Source organism: Pseudochaenichthys georgianus, chromosome 5, assembly GCF_902827115.2.
Source record: "Pseudochaenichthys georgianus chromosome 5, fPseGeo1.2, whole genome shotgun sequence".
Lineage (NCBI taxonomy): Eukaryota > Metazoa > Chordata > Actinopteri > Perciformes > Channichthyidae > Pseudochaenichthys > Pseudochaenichthys georgianus.
In genome coordinates, this window is record NC_047507.1 from 31,872,232 (window position 1) to 31,891,240 (window position 19,009).

A 19,009-nucleotide genomic window follows, 5' to 3' on the forward strand; every position below is an offset into this window, starting at 1 on the left:
ATGTATTTGCTCTTGAAGCATTAGCTATCCAGCTTCCATTACAGAGGGCGTTCTCACTCCATTCACTTCCTGTCTGTTAAAGTTGTGTCATCTTGTGTAAACTTAAATGAAAGATGTAATTAAGGGAGACAATGTTTAATTTAGCCTTTTTGATGGTTGGAGCTACCATTATTAATTTATTTTTAAAACAATTATTTTGTTCTCTTATACTCCACTGCATGGGTTTAATTATGCCTCGCATCGAAACATGGTTAAATACAGTGGATTTTCATTCGCTCTGTCTATATCTATGATCAGTGTTGACATCACTGTTTAACAGCTACAGACATCTGTGTTTCTATAATATTGAAGTCTTAAAGCAGTTTCCTTATTTCATTTGATTTTATTATTTTTTTAAATTGCACGATTATTGAATTGTTTGCGTTATATGTTGTGATTGAAATGCACTTTATACAATAAGTCACTTTGCTAAGCAATTGTAAGGTAATATTTAGTGCAACATGCACAAAACATGAAATATTGCAGTATTCTTATATTTTTGCATTATATGCTTGTTATTTCTGCTTGTGGTCTCCTTCATTATTGTGCAGTCTCTTCTTGTGTTAACCAAAAGATTAATACCTTCTTGAAAGAAATCTTTTTATTTTGTATTACATAGGAAGGTCAAGTTATAAGGAAAGGTCTGGCTTTTGAAGAAAATAATTCCACCTTTCACACACGCTTACAATTTATCTCGGGAAAGATAACATTTGTACAGCCCTAAAAAAAGGATCTTATTCATAAAGAAAACACAAAAGGCTTTAAGAGAACCCATAGTGTAACTAAAATCAAATCCATTACTTTTATCTGTTTGGCTTTGAATATCATTTTGTGGACATTTTTGAGTGAGCGTGGCTTGAAAGGTCCTCTACAATGATCAGGTGTTATCTTAAGTACATCCTTAGACGTATTAATTCTGACTGCAGTCTGGATGTGTCATGCATTACAAAATCCTCAAACAGAATATGTCAGGATCTAGCAGCACAAATCAGCACTTGTTGAAATATTCACTTCATGCTTCCCCCTTTTATGATTGGCCAAGTTTCGATTAGATAAGCCAATTCCCCAGGAGAGTATCAACCCCATCCATTTGAACAGGAGGTAAAATGAGGAGTCAACATTATCTAGTCAAATTAAAAGGCAGAGATTAAAGACAATTTGGCGCCAAGGTGTAGGTAATTGATGAATACATTATCAGCGGTTGTGCTGAGAGGCGTCCACCGGAGAGATGGGGTCAGTTTCTGTTACAACCTCTAAGCTTTCCTCGTGAGGACACTTAATATGGACAGCTTTATTCTCGCGGCGGTTATTTAAAGTTAAGCCCTCAACAGGGACCACAGAATTCTGACAGAATATAAGCAAAACAACGCTTTCATATCCCCGCCTGATTAAATGAATTGTCACCGGCATGAAAGTGATCTATGATATGGGGGTGAATGTGTAAAGAGCCATAAATCTATTTTTGTGCTACATTGAAAGGTCAGCGTTTGCTAAGATGAGTCCAGAGACACCGTTTTGTTCTCCAATAAAAGAGTGAAAAGGCATAAGACACTATACAAACAGTGCTTCTATAAGCAGTACATGGTTGCTTTCTCATGTATGAAAGGTGTACTTTATTAAGTAGTGTTCCAATAAGGATTGCATATTGGTCAAAAACACATTGGAAAGTTTACATGGGAGCGTTTTTCAGAACGGCATGTCATTTTTGGGTGAATTGTATTACTTAATAATTTCCTGGTTTATTAGCTTGACTCAGGTGATACATAATTGAGATTTGTATTACTGATTGTGAGTTTTGGCAGGACATTTAGAAATTCCCTCCATCACCACAGTAGTCATTTTGTATTTAATGATTTTGTAATGCCCTTCAGCATGCCAAGCACACAGAAGATACACAAAAATTAGAAACTGTTCATACAAAACAAACTAGGGCACGTGCCAAGGTGAAGGTAAGCAGATGATGAAATAAAAACAGATAGCTTGCCCACTGCAGGGCTCGAACGCTCACTTTATTATTGGACCAAGGTGATGTTTCACTGCCCTTCATCCGCATTCTGAGGACGTAGATCAGACTTTTTAAAATGTATTTATTTATTATTATTAAATTATTATTGTTATTACTATTATTATTATTAAAACTATTATTACTATTGTTGATAGTATTAATAATTATTATTATTGTATTGTTATTAATACTGTTATTATTATTATTATGAGTATTATTACTATTGTTGTTATTAATACTTATTATTGTATTTGTTATTATAATGCATATTCATATTCAATATTATTTGTATTGTTATTATTATTATTATTTTATTGTGGTTAATATTATTTGTTTCATTTTTTCATTTTTACAGAATGGTTAACATTGATCCAACCAAATATTTGCTTCCGTCCTGTATGGGTCAAGCATTAGCAATCATGGATCCTACATTAACCATAATGCAACAGCTCCTTCTAATTATTTGTTCAGACTTTAGAAAGCTTCCTCCAGACCCACAATACATACACAGACAACTGTTTTTACAAGATGTATATATTCCTCAGGAGAAGCAAACTGTCATTCTTCTTGTGTAAAGTTAGTGAAGAGCTCCTAAGACGTTCAGTAAGTCAGAACTGCATGTTTTACTAGTGCATATATATTGTACAGAGCAGAGCCACCCTTGCATGCAGCCATCAGTATGTTGATAACATCACAAGCACCATTGATGACACAAGGAGAAGTCCAAGTGACTTGTTGATGAATAGAGCAGTGTAATGTATTTGATGGAATGCCTACGCTTGGTTGATAACATTTCAGGCTCTACAGTTGGATTACACAAATCCAATTATCAATGAGCACATCCAAAACGTAGAGTCAGACACTTTGACAAAGCAATCCTGTAAAGCACTCAAGAATTATTGGAGATTTTTGGCAAAAACAAATGTTTAGACAAGGGTGTGGCAGCTGCTCCTGCTTACCAATTAAATTGCTTATCAGGGACTCTCATGATGTGAAAGAAATATAAGTCTTTGAACTATGATATCTGCACATTTCCTTTACCAACTGAACTTTAATCAAAAAGTTGCATTGACAAAATGAACTTCATCTTGAAATAAATAAATGTGTGTTGTATATTTTTCCTCCAACAGAGATCTAATTATTGGCAGCACTTAGGCAGTGTACACCAACTGGGATTTTAATAACTGTTGAGTCCCCAGCTGTGAACTATTAAGACATGATGGTGATGACCAGCCGATTGAGAAATCAAATTCCCAAGCAACAGCCAGTGATGCCTCCCATACAGCTGCTCCAAATAGCCTATTTCCTAACAATGGCAGTTTGACAGTGCATGGTACCTTCTTTAAGGCCGCCATAAACCTGTGTTATTGAACTCCTCAAATACCTAGAGGCTAAAATGAAAGGAATGATGCTCTTGATAGATTATAGTGTTTAAATGGCATTGAAAGAGGAGACATGTTTACTCACCCTATACCAAACAATCTCTCGTAGCCTTCCGTCAGTTTTGAAGTTACACTTGAGGGTAACAGTCTCTCCCACAACAACAGGAGGCAGGGGCTCTATGGTAACTGTCAAATATCCTGGAGAGAAAGAAAGGAGAAAAGTTGTATTACAGTCATAAATCATAAAAACAACATGAAGAAGTTTTTCTTGCCGAGGTAAATGTTGAGCAACAGCATTAAAGCGGTCATGAATTTGCAGAATGTTAATTATTTATATAATATTGACTATGTCCATGAAAGCACTTTTCCACATGGGAGGTGAGTATTTTGGTAAATAGCACTTCATTTGTAGTTACTTAAGGGGATAAGAGTGTTCACTTTAAAATGAATTTCTTTATAATTAGCATCTCTTTTGTTTTGTCGAATTCAAATTCCATCTTCCTTCAAACCAAACATGTTTTGATTATCTCTGTGTGTAAAACCAAGTTGGTGTGGTAAAACCAATTTAGCTTTTCACCAGTTATTTACCTGGTGCTGTTTGGCCTTGAAAAAAGCATGCAATAAATCCCTTAGAGAAGCATAGGCATTTGAAAGAGTGGTTGAAGATGTCATTCATTGCCATTCAATATAAAAAAAAAACACAACAAATGTCAGAAAAAGCTAAACATCTTGGTCTTATTATGACAATGTATTTAAAAGGGTAATGCTGCCATTGATTTTGATGCGGGTATAAATCAACATGTTTTTCTCATACGGACAAATAAACGGTATTATAAGTGCCATGCAGTACACTGCCTTGAACTTTTGAAATGCCTTTCAGTTTTCAGTAAAAAGAAAAGAGCTATTTTCTTTGAAAATAACAGAGAAAAAGATTGTTAAGTCTTGGCTCTAGATATCGTTCTACACAGCACTCCATAAAGACCTGCAGGTATAAGTAGTGGTGGAAAGTACTTGAGCACTATACTGTGCAATGCAAATGGTCTGTAAAGGCTAAAATCCCAAATTACGCTCTAGAGCAGGGGTAGCCAACACGTGAGTCGCCCGCGGGGCATGTTCTGAATATAGCTCGCCAAGCAAATCCAAAATGTAAAAAATACACAACAAAAAAGGAAATGTAATTTAAAGAATCTACCCTATGCATAAACAAAACCTAAATCATAGCGAACTCTATCTACTTACTACAACTCTATATCTATCTAACACTCCTCCTCCGCCCACCCCCCACAATGAATATCGCCGAATCACGTTCTTGCTTGATTTGCGGGACCAGCGTTGCAGTCGGGAAGAAAAGCAATGTGGAGCGGCAGCTCACCGCTTCATAAGGAGTTTGACCTTTCCTTCTGGCAGAATCTACTCAACACATCAGCCCCATTGAACACAGCCTAGTCGTGCCAGCCTATACAGCACATGAGGGCCAGAGTTTTACTGTGTGTGTTGCAACTTGCATATATATTTATTGCACTTGACGCACACGCATGGCGTAATTTCCACTGGGGACAGGGGGGACATGTCCCCCCCACTTTTCGAAATCCCGTTTGTGTCCCCCCACTTTACAAATATGTTTATTGCTATTTTTGAACGCAAGCCGTCATTGCCACGGAGGAGCACACAGCCTCTGTGAGTGAGTGAGACAGAGAGAGAGAGCACACCTTTATCTATTTAATATAGATAATAAATCATTCCAATGTGTTCTTTTGGATAGTCAAAACAACTAAAATAATTTAAGAGGGGAGTGATTAGTAAAATATGCATACATAGAAAGAAAGAATACTAACCAGGTAACATGAGATAAGAATAAACAAGTTCAAATTATTTGTTATTGGTTGTGATCATATTGTAAAGATGTTTGGATTATTGAAAAGTGTGCATCTGCCTTTGAGTGTTGAGAGCTGTATCCATAAATGCATGTTGTGCTCAAAGTGCACCAGATTGATGCATTTCACTTCAACATTTAAACAAAAATCTTCCCCCGTCCCACAGACCCAAACAGCACACATAGGTTAAAGGTCAGCATATAATAATGTTAACATGTGCTAACAATATACACAAAAAAGTAGCCCCCAACTTGTTTTATTTTTTTAAAGTAGCTCTCATCCTAAAAAAGGTTGGTGACCCCTGCTCTTGAGGGAATTTCTCTCCCACACACTCCCTCCCCCCCCCAGTTAAATTGAAACTGTATGCTGGATACATTAAAGTGAACCTTACCTTAAATGTGGAGAAGTTAAATGTAGTGGCAAAAAATGGACCTATTATATTTATTTATAAAATGTAATTTACATTAGAGTGAAAGGGCTTCTCTTTATATGGCTAGCAGAGAGCCAGCGGTGCGTGAGCTGACTTCCTCTGACAGACAGCAACCCTATACCCAACATAATAGCTGCACACTGTAAAATATTACCATGATTTCACAATATTTAGCTGTAATATTTTACAATAAATTACTGTTTTACCACTTTACAGTCTTTACCTGTAATGTTCACAATATCACACTGTAATTTAGAATTTCACAGTGAAATCAATACAGGCACAATTCATTACTGTGAATGTACAGGATCAATGATTACCAGGATTTCACAACATGTTACTGTATTATTTCATAGTAAAATACTGTATTCAGACCATCCTCTGTGATAATACAACAAATTAAGTGATTTTCTTGCTTTTATCGCTCTTGCTTGGCTTTAAATACTAATTTATTTACTTGGTGCAGGTTTTACTTAAATTGAAAGGGGCACCGCTGCATGTGCCTTAAAATAAATGAGGCAACATACAGTATACATCTATGTAAAATTGAAATGGTTGTCTTGGCTTATTGTTTTCAGGTGCATCCTGGGCATTAATCCTGAGACGGGCTGGAAAGCCAAAAAGAGGCATGGCAATTTAAACCCCCATGTCAGCACATTCTTCAGAACAATTGTTGACTTTGAGTGGATGTCTGTGTAGACATGTGTTAAGTACTCCCCTCCTTGTTTTCTGTCTCCCTGGCTCCGCCTCTGCCCAGGTGCACCTGGTCTGCCCCTGGCTCCGCCTCTGCCCAGGTGCACCTGGTTTGCCCCTGGCTCCGCCTCTGCCCAGGTGTTCCAAATGCCACTCAGCCGTGTGTATATAAAGAGAAGCTGGAGGACAAGGATGTCTCGCCTATGCTAACGCCGGAGACACTGGCCTTAGAATACCTCTTTGCTATTCTGAGCTGTAGGCCATATTTTTGCAGATGTGTTTATGTTTAGCCTGGAGGACCTGGGGCCTATACTGCGAACCTGGTTCAACCTAACCTGGATATGTTTGAGTTAGCCGGTTGGTCTAATCCAAAACATACGCGCTCTCGCTAAACTGTACTACGACGCGGGTTATCAAGTGGATCGCTCAAGCCAGCCGTGTCCTATCTAGTTAGGTGCGCGTTCACATGAAAGGGGTGGTATCTGGAGCATTCGACCAATCACAAACATGGAGTAGCATACTGACAGCGCAGCGTCATACTTCCTGAATGAAAAGTGAACTTTAATACTAGTCAAAAATGAAGAAGTTAAACTTTAAACATCCATGACTTAAACACTTTATCCAGGATAAAAGCCACATAGCTGCACCTGCAAGGTGAATACAGCTGGTAACAGAACAAGTGTTTGAATGCGTACATTAACAGGTTTATGATATCACTGCCCCGTCTAAAACACGATCTGACTTTAATTACATTTGTCTCGAGTGTTTCGTCAACTTAATGTGTTGCTTAAAATAATACTTCTGCATACAGTATGTGACACTGTGAGTGTTGCACGGCCAGATACGGCTCAGCTGACTCAGATAATAAAATATATGATACATTATGAAGTGATATGCCGCGGACTGTACTTAATGTACTCTGATACGGTTACTTATGTTGTGGCCGATATTTAAGTAAGCTTTCTTAACGCTAATGTTATAATAGTCAGATTGCTCTGAAGATGGGAGGTGATATTCTATTAATGTTCACGTTCACACAGTCGGTGATTTTTGCCGGCCGTCTTTCCTGCGACGGCAGCTTTTCTGTTTTTCCTTTCTCCTGTAATATGACTTGATCGCTTTAAACTCCGCACACTGAGCTCTGATTGGTCAGCAGGCGGTGCTTTCACTGAGTTGAGCTCTTAGCCTGCAACCTAACCTGGTCCCGACCAGGTTAGCTGCTTAGCATATATTACCATGGAGATCTAGCCTGCTAAAAAGAGAACCAGCTTCGTAGGACCGGAAAGCCGGAGTTTTCCCTGAATTTAGCCGGCTAAGCGAAAATCCTGCTTCGCAGTATACCCCCCTGGTAGTCCAGTTTTCGCGGCTTTATTTTGTTTCCCATAGGGTTTATATTTCATTTTTGGTTAGGCGGGGGAGTTCTGGGTCCTACGGCCTGTGGTGTGGCTGGCTCGGGTTCCCTCCTTCTGTTCCTTTTGGCCAGTCCTCCAGACCTCTTTTTGTTTCCCATTTCGCTTGTGTAAGCAAACGGCTGATTATCAATAAATGCTCGTTACCAAGTACCGGTTATTGCGTGTATTCTTTCATGTTGCGGGTCTCAGCACAAGCCACTACCGTGGAGTAGAGGTTGGGGCTGTAACAACATTTCCAAGACACTGTAAAATGTACTTTGCACTTCAATGGAGTAATAAAAAGTTAAAATGGGCATTTTCTTTGTTGATTGAGCTGATTGAATTATGGTACAATCCCAGTCAAATTTACAATATATTATCGTATTATTTAGATTTGTATATTTACAGTAAATGACTGGCTACTGTGTTGCATTACTACTACAGTAATAGTGTGAACATACAGGTAATTACTGTAATTTATGTACAGCAAGGTACCATAATACCACAGCTCTCTACTGCTATATCACAGTAATTCCATGGGCATGGCAACTGTAAAGTCACAGTATTTAGTTGTACTTTTATTCTAATTAACTGTAAAATATATACAGTAAATTACTGTGAAATATTTACAGTCAATTACTGTGAAATCCATGCAACTAGTAGCCAGTAATCTACTGTAATTTTACAGCCAAACATTTTTACAGTGATGTTTTAACACATTCAGGATTTAATTAGGGGATTGGAACTTGTAGAACAGATGGATATCACTGTACACCAGTGGCGAGCCGGCAGGGCCCTCTAAGATATTCTACAAAATAATATTTAAAATATATTTGTTATATTTTTTGTTATATTTTTCATTAGTTTTTCCAAAATAATTTGATTTAATTGTATTTGAAATAAAATTTCCAAAGAAATAAATCCTTCGAATTTGCCTATTCAGTTTCTGTTTGAATGTGAAGGGTTAAATGAAAGACGCTCCTCTCTGCGAGTCTGTGAAGACAGGAGCTGATTGGTGGTCCTGCTATGAATTCAGAGTGCCCAGCTATAGTAACTGAACGAGAGAGTAATGTCAAATGACAGTACAATTGACCAATCATATCTTCCCTCTAAATGGGTGGGTTTTATTATCATGGACTTTATGACAAGTTCCCCCCGCTGTGAAGCTTTTCTTGTTTCCATAGCAACAACAACTTCTTGTCAACAGCGTAAACTCGCCTTCAAAATAAAAGCATGTCCATACAAAATAGGAAGCCAAGCCAAATTACACTTAAAGGTGGGGTAGGTAAGTTTCAGAAACCGGCTCGAGATACACTTTTTGTTATATTCCATGGAATGCTCTTAACATCCCGATAGCAATGAATGTCTTAAGTGCTTTGACAAAAAATCCATAACAAAAATTCATCTGTAGAAGCCGTAATACTGTAAAAAGTACAACCAATCCGTTTAGCCGGCCCGGCTAAACGGATTGGTTGTACTTTGTACAGTATTACGGCCTACCTGCCTGTCAGCCTTCCATCGGGGCACCAACTTATCTCGTGCCCTCATTGGTCATGTGCGCGTTCGTGTGTGTTGGAGGAGGGGCTCTATAAGGAAGTGGCAGATTTTCTCCGGTTGTGTATTTTCAAATTCTAGCGATCTCGAGCCGGTTTCTCAAACTTACCTACCCCACCTTTAAGACATGCAACTGCAACGACAGTAACAACCACAATGCAATATCCTTTTCAATTTCAAAGAACACAAATGTGGTTATTTACAGGTGATGTTTTGTGTGGTGAAGGGTTGCTGTCATTGATGCGTTTTGCACCCCGGGCAATTGTTTTTGATATTCCGCCGAAGTATACGCTGTGACGTAATACCTCATTTTTATTTATTTTTTAGAGGGAAGGGGTGTGGGTCAGAGGGCCTAGGTATAAAAGGCACAGCTCGCCACTGCTGTACAACAAACCTCAGTGAAATGGGACCTCATGAACAACAAGTGTTTATGAAATGACATAAACCACTATGAGGGCCTCACTGTAGGTGATCACTGAGGGACTATAACATTTCATTTAGATGATGCTTTCATACAAAGCAACTAACAATAGGTACAATAAACCATACAGATTCAAACTAAGAACAACATGAAAAATGCAGATATATTCGCTTCAAATAACCCAAACCATAGTAGGAACTGGGGCATTAGTTTCATGATATTAACTCTTAAAAGTTTAAACTATTTCCCTTTTTTATATTTATTTGTATTTAATGGCCAAGGTACAAGCGAAAAAGGTGGGTTTATATTTATTGATAAACCCACCTGTTTATTTATATAGTAAGACTCGAGATAAAGAGATAAGTACCTATTGTTTGTATATTTAAAAAAACATTTGTATTATGAACATATATTGTATATCACTCAGAGAGAATAAAACGACCCAGTGGACAGTTACAAAATAATAGAAAGGTTATGTTTAAAACAAGCATTCAAGCCGGTGAATAATACATTATTCAACTATTCTTAGTCAACGCACTCCCACTGGTATTTAAGGAGCATCTTTTCAACTCTGTTACCTTTTTCACTGTTGAAATGTCCTAAATCTTAAGCACTGACACCCAAAGTGCATATTAACCTCAAATGCTGAGTTTGTTACTTCACCAACAGTTTTCTCTCAAGTACAATTCAACAAATATATTTTTCTCACTGACGACATGCAGTATTATTAGGCACACAGGGTTGGATGACTGTGACCAAATGAGTGTGGGTAATGCCACTGGCAGAAAGTAGATTATAATTAGAACATCATTTGGTATGACAGGCACTGGTGGCAGTCATAACCATGTAATGTGAAGTGCCTTATTTCACAAAGATCCTTTTGAAAAAACTCAGATGCCTTTGTCGACAAGAGCTGAGAAGCGGAAAATTAATATATATGGCATTTGAAAAAAGATTTTGAGGAGCCGACGCATTTCCTAGCCATTTCTGTGAATGTGCATGAAGATGAAAATGGATGGATATTCTTAGCATTCTAGTCCTAAGATTCATCATTTCCAAGTGTGGGAAATGGTGTTATATCAGACAAATAGACCAATAATGTATTTAAATGTGCCTTTCATTTCAAAATGTACTTTAGTTAAGTGCTGATGCCAAATGTTGGCAAGTAATAAATTGACTGACCAAGATGGAAATTAGCATTAATAAAAAAGCACACAATAGCATCACATAAAAACAGTCATATTAATAGTAACAGCGTGTAATGACGTGTTCTTTGATGCTGAACTGGTTGAAGACCACTTATCATTTTCCACCTGTCATCTTTGTCGAACCTATTTCGACAATAAGCACCATGCACGTCATAATGAACTCTGCAATTTTTTCCTCAATGGCATTCCTTTCAAAGCAGCCACATGTACTGAATCAAAATGGAAGAAATTAGAATTGGACTACGTGAAAGGCAGAAAATAGGTCCCTTCATTTTAGAAAATGACTACAAAAGTACAGCTTTGGATTTGTGTGGCACAGGAAATTAAGAGCAGATCAGAGGTGAATCATGACCACCAAACTGTGACATAACTGAGAGTAATGCACTGCAATGCTGTCACATGCTTTTAAAACACACCCTTTTGGTTATATTCATTGGTCGACAAGGGTCAGGATCTCTCTCGTGTCAGCACACTTAGATATGGTTATTAAAGAATCTTAATTTAATCAGCAGGCTGAAGAGATCTTCTCTCTTGAGTTAAATTGAATGAATAAACCTTTCCGGAGACTGCATGTCATTAACACGGAGCTGATGCTCTTAGAGAAAATCCTAACCACTTACTACCAACCCACCAGAGGAGCAGCCCAGTATTGTAAATGTCTCTGTGTGAGTTTTCCAGAGAGGTGATGGAAACTGCTACCTCTTTGTTACTCACGCACCAGGGGGTAAACGTGTGCCTTGCCTTTAGTTAAAGAAACAATCAGTTATATGTTGTAAAAACAATTCTATTTGCAGAGGTAGAACAAAGGCACAGATACTTTTCTTAAGTAAATGACGTAATACCACGGTTTAGACATACACCGTTACAAGTACATCTCCTTTCATTTATTGAAGTGAAAGTACAGAACAATTAGCATTCAAATAAATGTAAAGTACCAAAACTAATAGTACTCACTATGCAGAATGACCATTTTCAGAATAATAATTATAATGTCTTACATCACTGAATTATAATGAGTGATCCATTAATGTGCATGACTGTATCTTGCAGGTAAAGGTGGAGCTAACTTCAGTGATTACTTATATTGACCGGTATCTTAATCCATAATAGTATATAATAGTACACCTCATAAATCCATTTATATTTTGTATCAATAATATCAACCTTTAAAGTAATTAGTAACTAATGTCGTAAAATGAATGTGAAGAGCACTATATATATGTTTATACTTAAGATAAATCCTTTTTTATACCTAGAAAAACTAAGTACAAAAGTCATCAACATATTCTCAAATACCAACACACAAGTACTCGTTATGTGTACAGTAATAGCCCATTTCAGAATAATATATATCATATGACTGGATTATGATTAGAAGAAGAAGAAGAAGAATATAACCCTTTTTTCACTCTGGTAGTGCAAGAGCAAAACTGATGCCAGGTTTCCCAGCGCCAGGGAGCAGTTAGGGGTTCAGTGCCTTGCTCAAGGACACCTCGGCAGTGCCCAGGAGGTGAACCGGCACCTTTCCAGCTACCAGTCCACACTTCATTTGTTCAGGTCTGGTCTTACCTACTGCCAACACAATTGGTGAATTAAGCCATCTAACACGGCTGGTTAAGTTGGAGATAATTTGAATTACTGATGGGTGGGTATCTTAACAATTATATGTCAATATTTGTATTTATTGGTAATTCATATTTTGTATCAGCTTATAATCCTAAAGTAACTAATAACTAAAGCTGTGCAATAAATATAATGGAGTAAAAAGTAAATGGCTTCTAAATTGTATTGGAATACAAGTATGAAGGAGCATAACATTGAAATGCTCAAGTAAGTACAAGCATCTCAAAACTATGCTAAAATACAGTACTTTAGTACATTTACTTTCCACCACTGCCAACATGCTTTATCCATATACAGTATGCATTTACATTAGATCCTTACACTTCTAAAAAAAAACGATTCTACATAATATAGGTCATTACTTGGTGGTCTGCGTGTGTGGTTGCAGGGATTAATTGTGAACAATTCATTGACTATGTGGCACAGAGGAAAATAAAGCATAGCCAATGAAGGACAAATGCTGCAGAGCGTGTGGGGAGGGATGAGGAATTTTTAAAAGAGCAAATGACATGGGTTATGCATTGGTGCCAGGAAAGTTCACATTTCAAATAATCCCTACAAACATTGGAGCATTTGGAGGCTGCACATAGTTCAGTATTCAGTTCAGTATTCACATTAATTCAGTATCCAACCAATGCCATCCAAATTACTTCATAAATTAGACACATTTTATTTGCCAATTCCCTTATGAAAGTGTTCCAACAAGGCAATATATCTTGTTATGCATGTTGCCCTTGTTAAAAACACGGGCTAATGTGGGCCATTTTCACACAGCAGAAACACCACTGTTAATTAAAGTCGGTGCATACAATTCAACACTGTGCAAGTGTTTCTGTAAGTCATCACCCATCTGAGATAGTTCAACACTTGTGATCCTTTAAATGTGTTTATTTCAGAACCCACATTCTTCGCTCCCTTTATTGGTTTCCAGTAAAACACATTTTTGAATTATTACTAACCACCGACAAGGACTTGCATGTGTTGGTAAAGATAAACACTCTGTTTTTACTATTGTATCTTTATTTAGTGGTGTTATAGTTATATTCAGTGTATGTAGGTGGCTGTAAATACATATGCTTTAATTGTATGTACATGATTGTTGTGCTATACGTACGGAAGATGATTAGGACCAACCGTGGTTCTGAGAACATTTCAGAAGTCTGAGAAAAAAGTCAGAATTCAGATATATTTTCTTCTCTTAATTCTGAGTTTTCAGAAAACAGTGAGTTATTTTGTTCTGAGATCTCTGTATTCAGACTTTCAGAATACTGACTTTAATCTCAGAACTCGGCAAGAAAAATGTATTTGTTTTCCTAAAAAGTGTTTAACACATGGCCCTTACCCTCTTCCATATGTAACAAAGTGTGCTTTTATTAAAATAAAGTTAACAGCCCTTTTAAATTTATTTAAAAGGGCATAATCTTTTTTTTTTATTATTTATAAATATGGAAGGTTATTTGTTTCTTTCACCAACGTACTGTAGATGCTCCCCAAATGACATATTGTTGTGTTGTTTATCCTAATCTATTCCAATGTGTTGTCCCTTTTACATTTGATCACACTAAAACAAAAGCACTTTAAGTTATATGGACAGCTTCATTCAACCCAACCATCTACCCAACAGCTTGTGTCACAAATAGCTCCAATTACTGAGTGGAGAGTTTTAGAAAATGAGGAGGAAGGTTTTAAACTGCCTTGATCAAAGGAAAATGTTCAGCATCCTCAGAGAAACCAACTGCTTTAATCGGACATACTTTATTTTCAAGGAACTGGAGGGTAAGCACACGGTTGAGCCTAAAAGTGTTTGAAACAAATGCACTTAGAAACTGAAATCCATTTGGGCATGAAACAGGATATAATTATATATCATTGCACAAGCTCATAAGCAAGTGTGGACTGGCCGGAGAGTGCATGGCATTTAATTGGCTCATATTAGCCGGTTGTAGAGGCAGACAAGGCCTCTGGGTTGTCTTAATCCATCAGAGAAGCTGTTGGAACAACATCTAATGAGGGCTGCAAACTATGCTTTCTCCCATTAATAACAGCAATTTGCCAAGACGCAATGAGAAAACAAAACACAGCCAATGATGGACCGGCCCAAAATGTGCCTGGTATTGTGCCCTGTGATTTATGGCTATGGCCTACCTTTGCTTGGATGTCAGTGCAACTAAATGCATGAGGAAAATGGATGGCTGCATTTCTCAGCTTTTGTTTCTCATCTGTGCCTCTGAGCAGTGTAATCCAAGGGCTGATCTTCACTCAAACACATTATAAGGATTATTACTTCCAGAAAAGGAAAGAATGAGTGATAAATATGCTTTTCAAAACATATACCGGTAGTTAGGGCATAGGTTGACTGAAGTAACTGAAGTTGCATTCAAAAGATATGCAGTCGGCCCTTTGCTCACCGCGATGTTGAGTGCTATTTAGTCTCTATTCAATGTCCCCTGCTCGTTTGAGCTGCTGAAACACAACAGCATAGAGCTGTTTTTCTGCTTACGATTTTAATGCAGCTTCATGATGGACCATTTGATATAATAAACATTGGATGGTAGGGCTCCAATGCAGCTTTGCAATGTTTTATATGGAAAAAAGGATGTTTGATCCATCCAAAATGTGCGTTAACCACAATAATAACCTGTGAATAATCATGATTAATCACAAATTTCATATACTAGCATTACTTGTATTTTGGGGGGAGATAAAACAAATCCACATGAAGTGTAATAATAATAAAGAACATCATAACATAACGTGATTTTGTTAATTATTGGCATTAAGTCCGACAATTTTCCGACTCTTAGTTAAAGCATTGACAAAGGCGCTGTCAACGAGAGTCGCTGTGATTGCCCTCTGTATAAAGCGCTCTACACAGTGCATGTTATCTCTGTCACTATCATATTGTGAGCACTATCTTTTCCTACAGTGGTGCAACAATAATAATACATGGGATTTGTATAGCGCTTTTTCTAATGCTCACAGACGCTTTACATAAAATCAGAACACAAACAAAGATATGGTCCGATATCTCCCACTTTTGTGTAACGTCAAGAAACCGGCAAGGTGCCTTTCCTCCGTAGACCACACTTAAAGTGAATAAGTGCAGTTTCAATTTGTCATGGAATAGGTGTGCCATTACATAGAGGTAGTGATGGCTGTTTCTGATAATCACTGGTCTCCAGTCAGTGCAAGATGTAGCTTGTGCCGATTTCCCTGCATTCCCTGCCATGTAACAAATGGTAAACGTCCAGGCTGAAATTATGGGAGAAAGTACGAATGAATGATGAGCGATAATGCGTCAACAGCCCTACTTTTAACAAAAGAAAGCATTTCGGAACAGGTATACATCAGTATTAATCACACAATATGCCCAGTATAAACATTAGTCCACATACTGTATTAAAGTCCAGCAATGTGGACACGTGAAAATCAATACTTACGGATATTAACTGCTCCGCTAAAGCCAGGTGAATTATAGGAAGACAGGAGTCTAATGCAAGCGAGCGAGTGATGTGATATTAATGGAATGGAAGGCTCTTTGAAAAACACATGGCCGACATTTTAATACTTTATATTTTCTAGCAGCAATAACCTCTCCATTTGTAATCTTTGTATTCAGTCAATGTGCTGTCGGTCGCTTCTGAAAAATGTAAAATTCTGGGGCTGCAGGCAAACAGGTGTATAGATTATGCAAATGAGGTCCATTATATATTTTATTCACTTTTTTCTTAATAAAAAATATTCACTAAGTGAGGAACTTAGAAGCTATTAAAGCTCTTCAAGTGCCAGGCTGATAATATAGAGGCACCTTTACTGACTCAACCTTTTACTTCTTAGAACAGGAATTAATAGGACAGGGATAATGGGATTAAAAAAGGCACCGCTTATATTTTAATTTACATTGCCATCTTTGGGATTGGTGTTCTGAATTTTGATGCATCTAGAAAAAACACCTGAAACAAAGTGATGGCCTTATATGTTTGAGCCTATCGATAGAGATTTATTTCATTCAGTTCCTCATAAATAGGGTTGGGTATCGTTTGAATTTCTGATTCCGATTCTACTTTTCGATTCCGGTTCTTAACGGTTCTCAATTACGATTCTTTGAGGGGCAGGGCAAAAAAAAGATACATGCTTCTTCCACCAAAAAAATTACATTTATTTGAGAAACTTTTACACAGGTTAGTTTACAGTAATATTCACTGCTATGTAACTGTAACCTGAGAACCACTGAAGCTACAACAGCCCCCCATTTAAAAACAGTTCTTGTTGAGAAAAACAAGCATATCTGCCTTCTCAGGCATACCGGGAAGAAATGTTTGAACATTTGAAAGTAAAATGCTTCAATCTGGTGCACTTTAAAGGTGACATGTCATGCTTTTCCGGTTATTACCCGTCCCCTTGTGTGTTATGAAGGTTTGTATGCATGTAAACGGTGTGCAGAGTCAAAACCCTCAAAGTACACCCTGTAGGGAGTAAAACTCTAAAACAGAAAATACCTCCCCAAAACGCCTTGTTGGAGATACGTCACTGTCCATTTGATTCTTCCGGGTACATCATGATGTCATGTCATCCCCGGAACGAAATGGACCAATCCGTGGAGCCGTTACGTTACGTCCGCGGAGCCGTTACGTTAAGCCCCCGCTGATTGGTCCAAATTGACCAATCCACGACTTACACACACACACACACACACACACTCAGTGCAGGCAGCTCTGCTGATTTCTCCTCCCTGGCTGCAGGCTGATAACAGACAGTTGGGATCGCGGTGAAATTCTCTCTGCAGACCCATTCTCACAGCGTTTATCAACCTTTTTCTTACTCAATATCAAGCCACACTTATTGTTTTTACTTCGGCTGTGACTTTGTGTGTGCTCAGGATGAGTTTGGCTGTGTTTCGCTGTGTATCGCTAAACAAGGAAACAACACCTCCACGGAGCTCAGCGCGATTCACAACGTCCCGACTGGTCCCGACCAATCGGAGCACACTGGGCTCACAGGGAGGGGGGGGCAAGAGCTGCAACGAGCCGTTTAGTGGAGAGAGTGAATACATATACTTTACAGAGATGCTGTATGCGAAACCAATGTGAGTTTGGAAAATTGCACAGTATAAATCTATTCTAGTAGACCTCAACAATGGAATTATGATCAGTGGAAATGGCCATGACATGGGACCTTTAAGCAGAATTACTAGAGACTAGATCTAGGGGGTACAACTCTAAACACCCATATGAAAAAGATCGGTTTACATTTTAATAATTAAATAAGTATGTGAACATAACCAGTAACCTACCATAGCCAATAACAAATACATGTAACGTATTTTATTTTTGTTGTTCATTCATCTTATTTTACTATTTTATATATTTTTGTATCTCTCCAGTTTAAAACAATATGTCTGGTTTACTGTCCTATAGTATACATTGGAATGATTTCAAACCTGTTTTATCCCAATAATTATAAAGGAGTGCCTTGGAAATATGTGTTTACATAAATTGTGATCAAAACGTTTGAGACCCACTGAGATAACTTAGACTAAAGTGAACTATCTAAACCCTCAGAGTCCTTTACCTCACTGAGCTGTAGTTATCAGCCTCTCAGTCTGACTGGAGAGGACTCTCCCTCCACATTATTTTCCTCCAAGAGCTGTCAGCGCAGCGCCTCCACAGCTCTGGCACCCTAGGCGAACATCTATAACGCCAGTGCGACGGGCCGGCCCTGGTCCCAGGTTAAGCTGTAGGAAGTGTAGGTACCCAACCCTACTCATAAATGACCATTGTGAAATGGTGTGTTATTTTTGTCTTTCATTACTTTCAGTTTTGCTTCATGGCTGTGATGTGGCCTTGGGCGTCTCTGGTAGTCAGATCTTTACAAGTGGAGTGCTCAGAGCAGGCACACAAATGGTTTGTTTGACAGCTTGTGTTGCTTTATTGGCCTCTGTTGCAAGGCTGTATCTTCCTGTGTTGCTGCATCCCCCAGTCCTATAAATATCATAATATATGTACTGGGGCTTGGTCCCCAAGTGGAAGAGCCGGGTTCCAATCCTGGGACCATTTACCATATGTCACCCCCCCGCCTCCCCATTTAAATTATTTCTCAACAATAAAGGCACTGGCTACCAAAGAAAATCTACTTAAAGTTCTCCTATTTTTATCAGATCAGATATATACAAATATATAAAAAAACATAGCTATGATGTGTTTTGCTCAAAATACCAAACAGATCATGCATTTTAGATATCCCTCATATCCCTCTATTTCAGCCCTGTTTGAGAATGGCAGCGAATTATTTGCTGGCCCCGCCCCCTTTTGAGCACGCTGGCACACTAGGCTTGTTTGAGACAAGCAAGACCTGCGCAGACCTGCGCAGTTGCGATCAACGTCTTGCTA

General features: G+C 38.1%; 1 protein-coding gene across 2 annotated transcripts in view; it reads right to left on the reverse strand.

Moving 5' to 3' along the window:
- Positions 1-19,009, reverse strand: part of LOC117446229 (immunoglobulin superfamily member 21-like) — a 309,817-nt gene that overhangs the window by 202,469 nt on the left and 88,339 nt on the right. For both annotated transcript variants that reach the window (XM_034082290.2, XM_071203327.1), the window contains exon 2: positions 3,512-3,624. In XM_034082290.2, the coding sequence (XP_033938181.1) occupies positions 3,512-3,624 (113 nt within the window). The remainder of the gene's footprint in view (positions 1-3,511; positions 3,625-19,009) is intronic.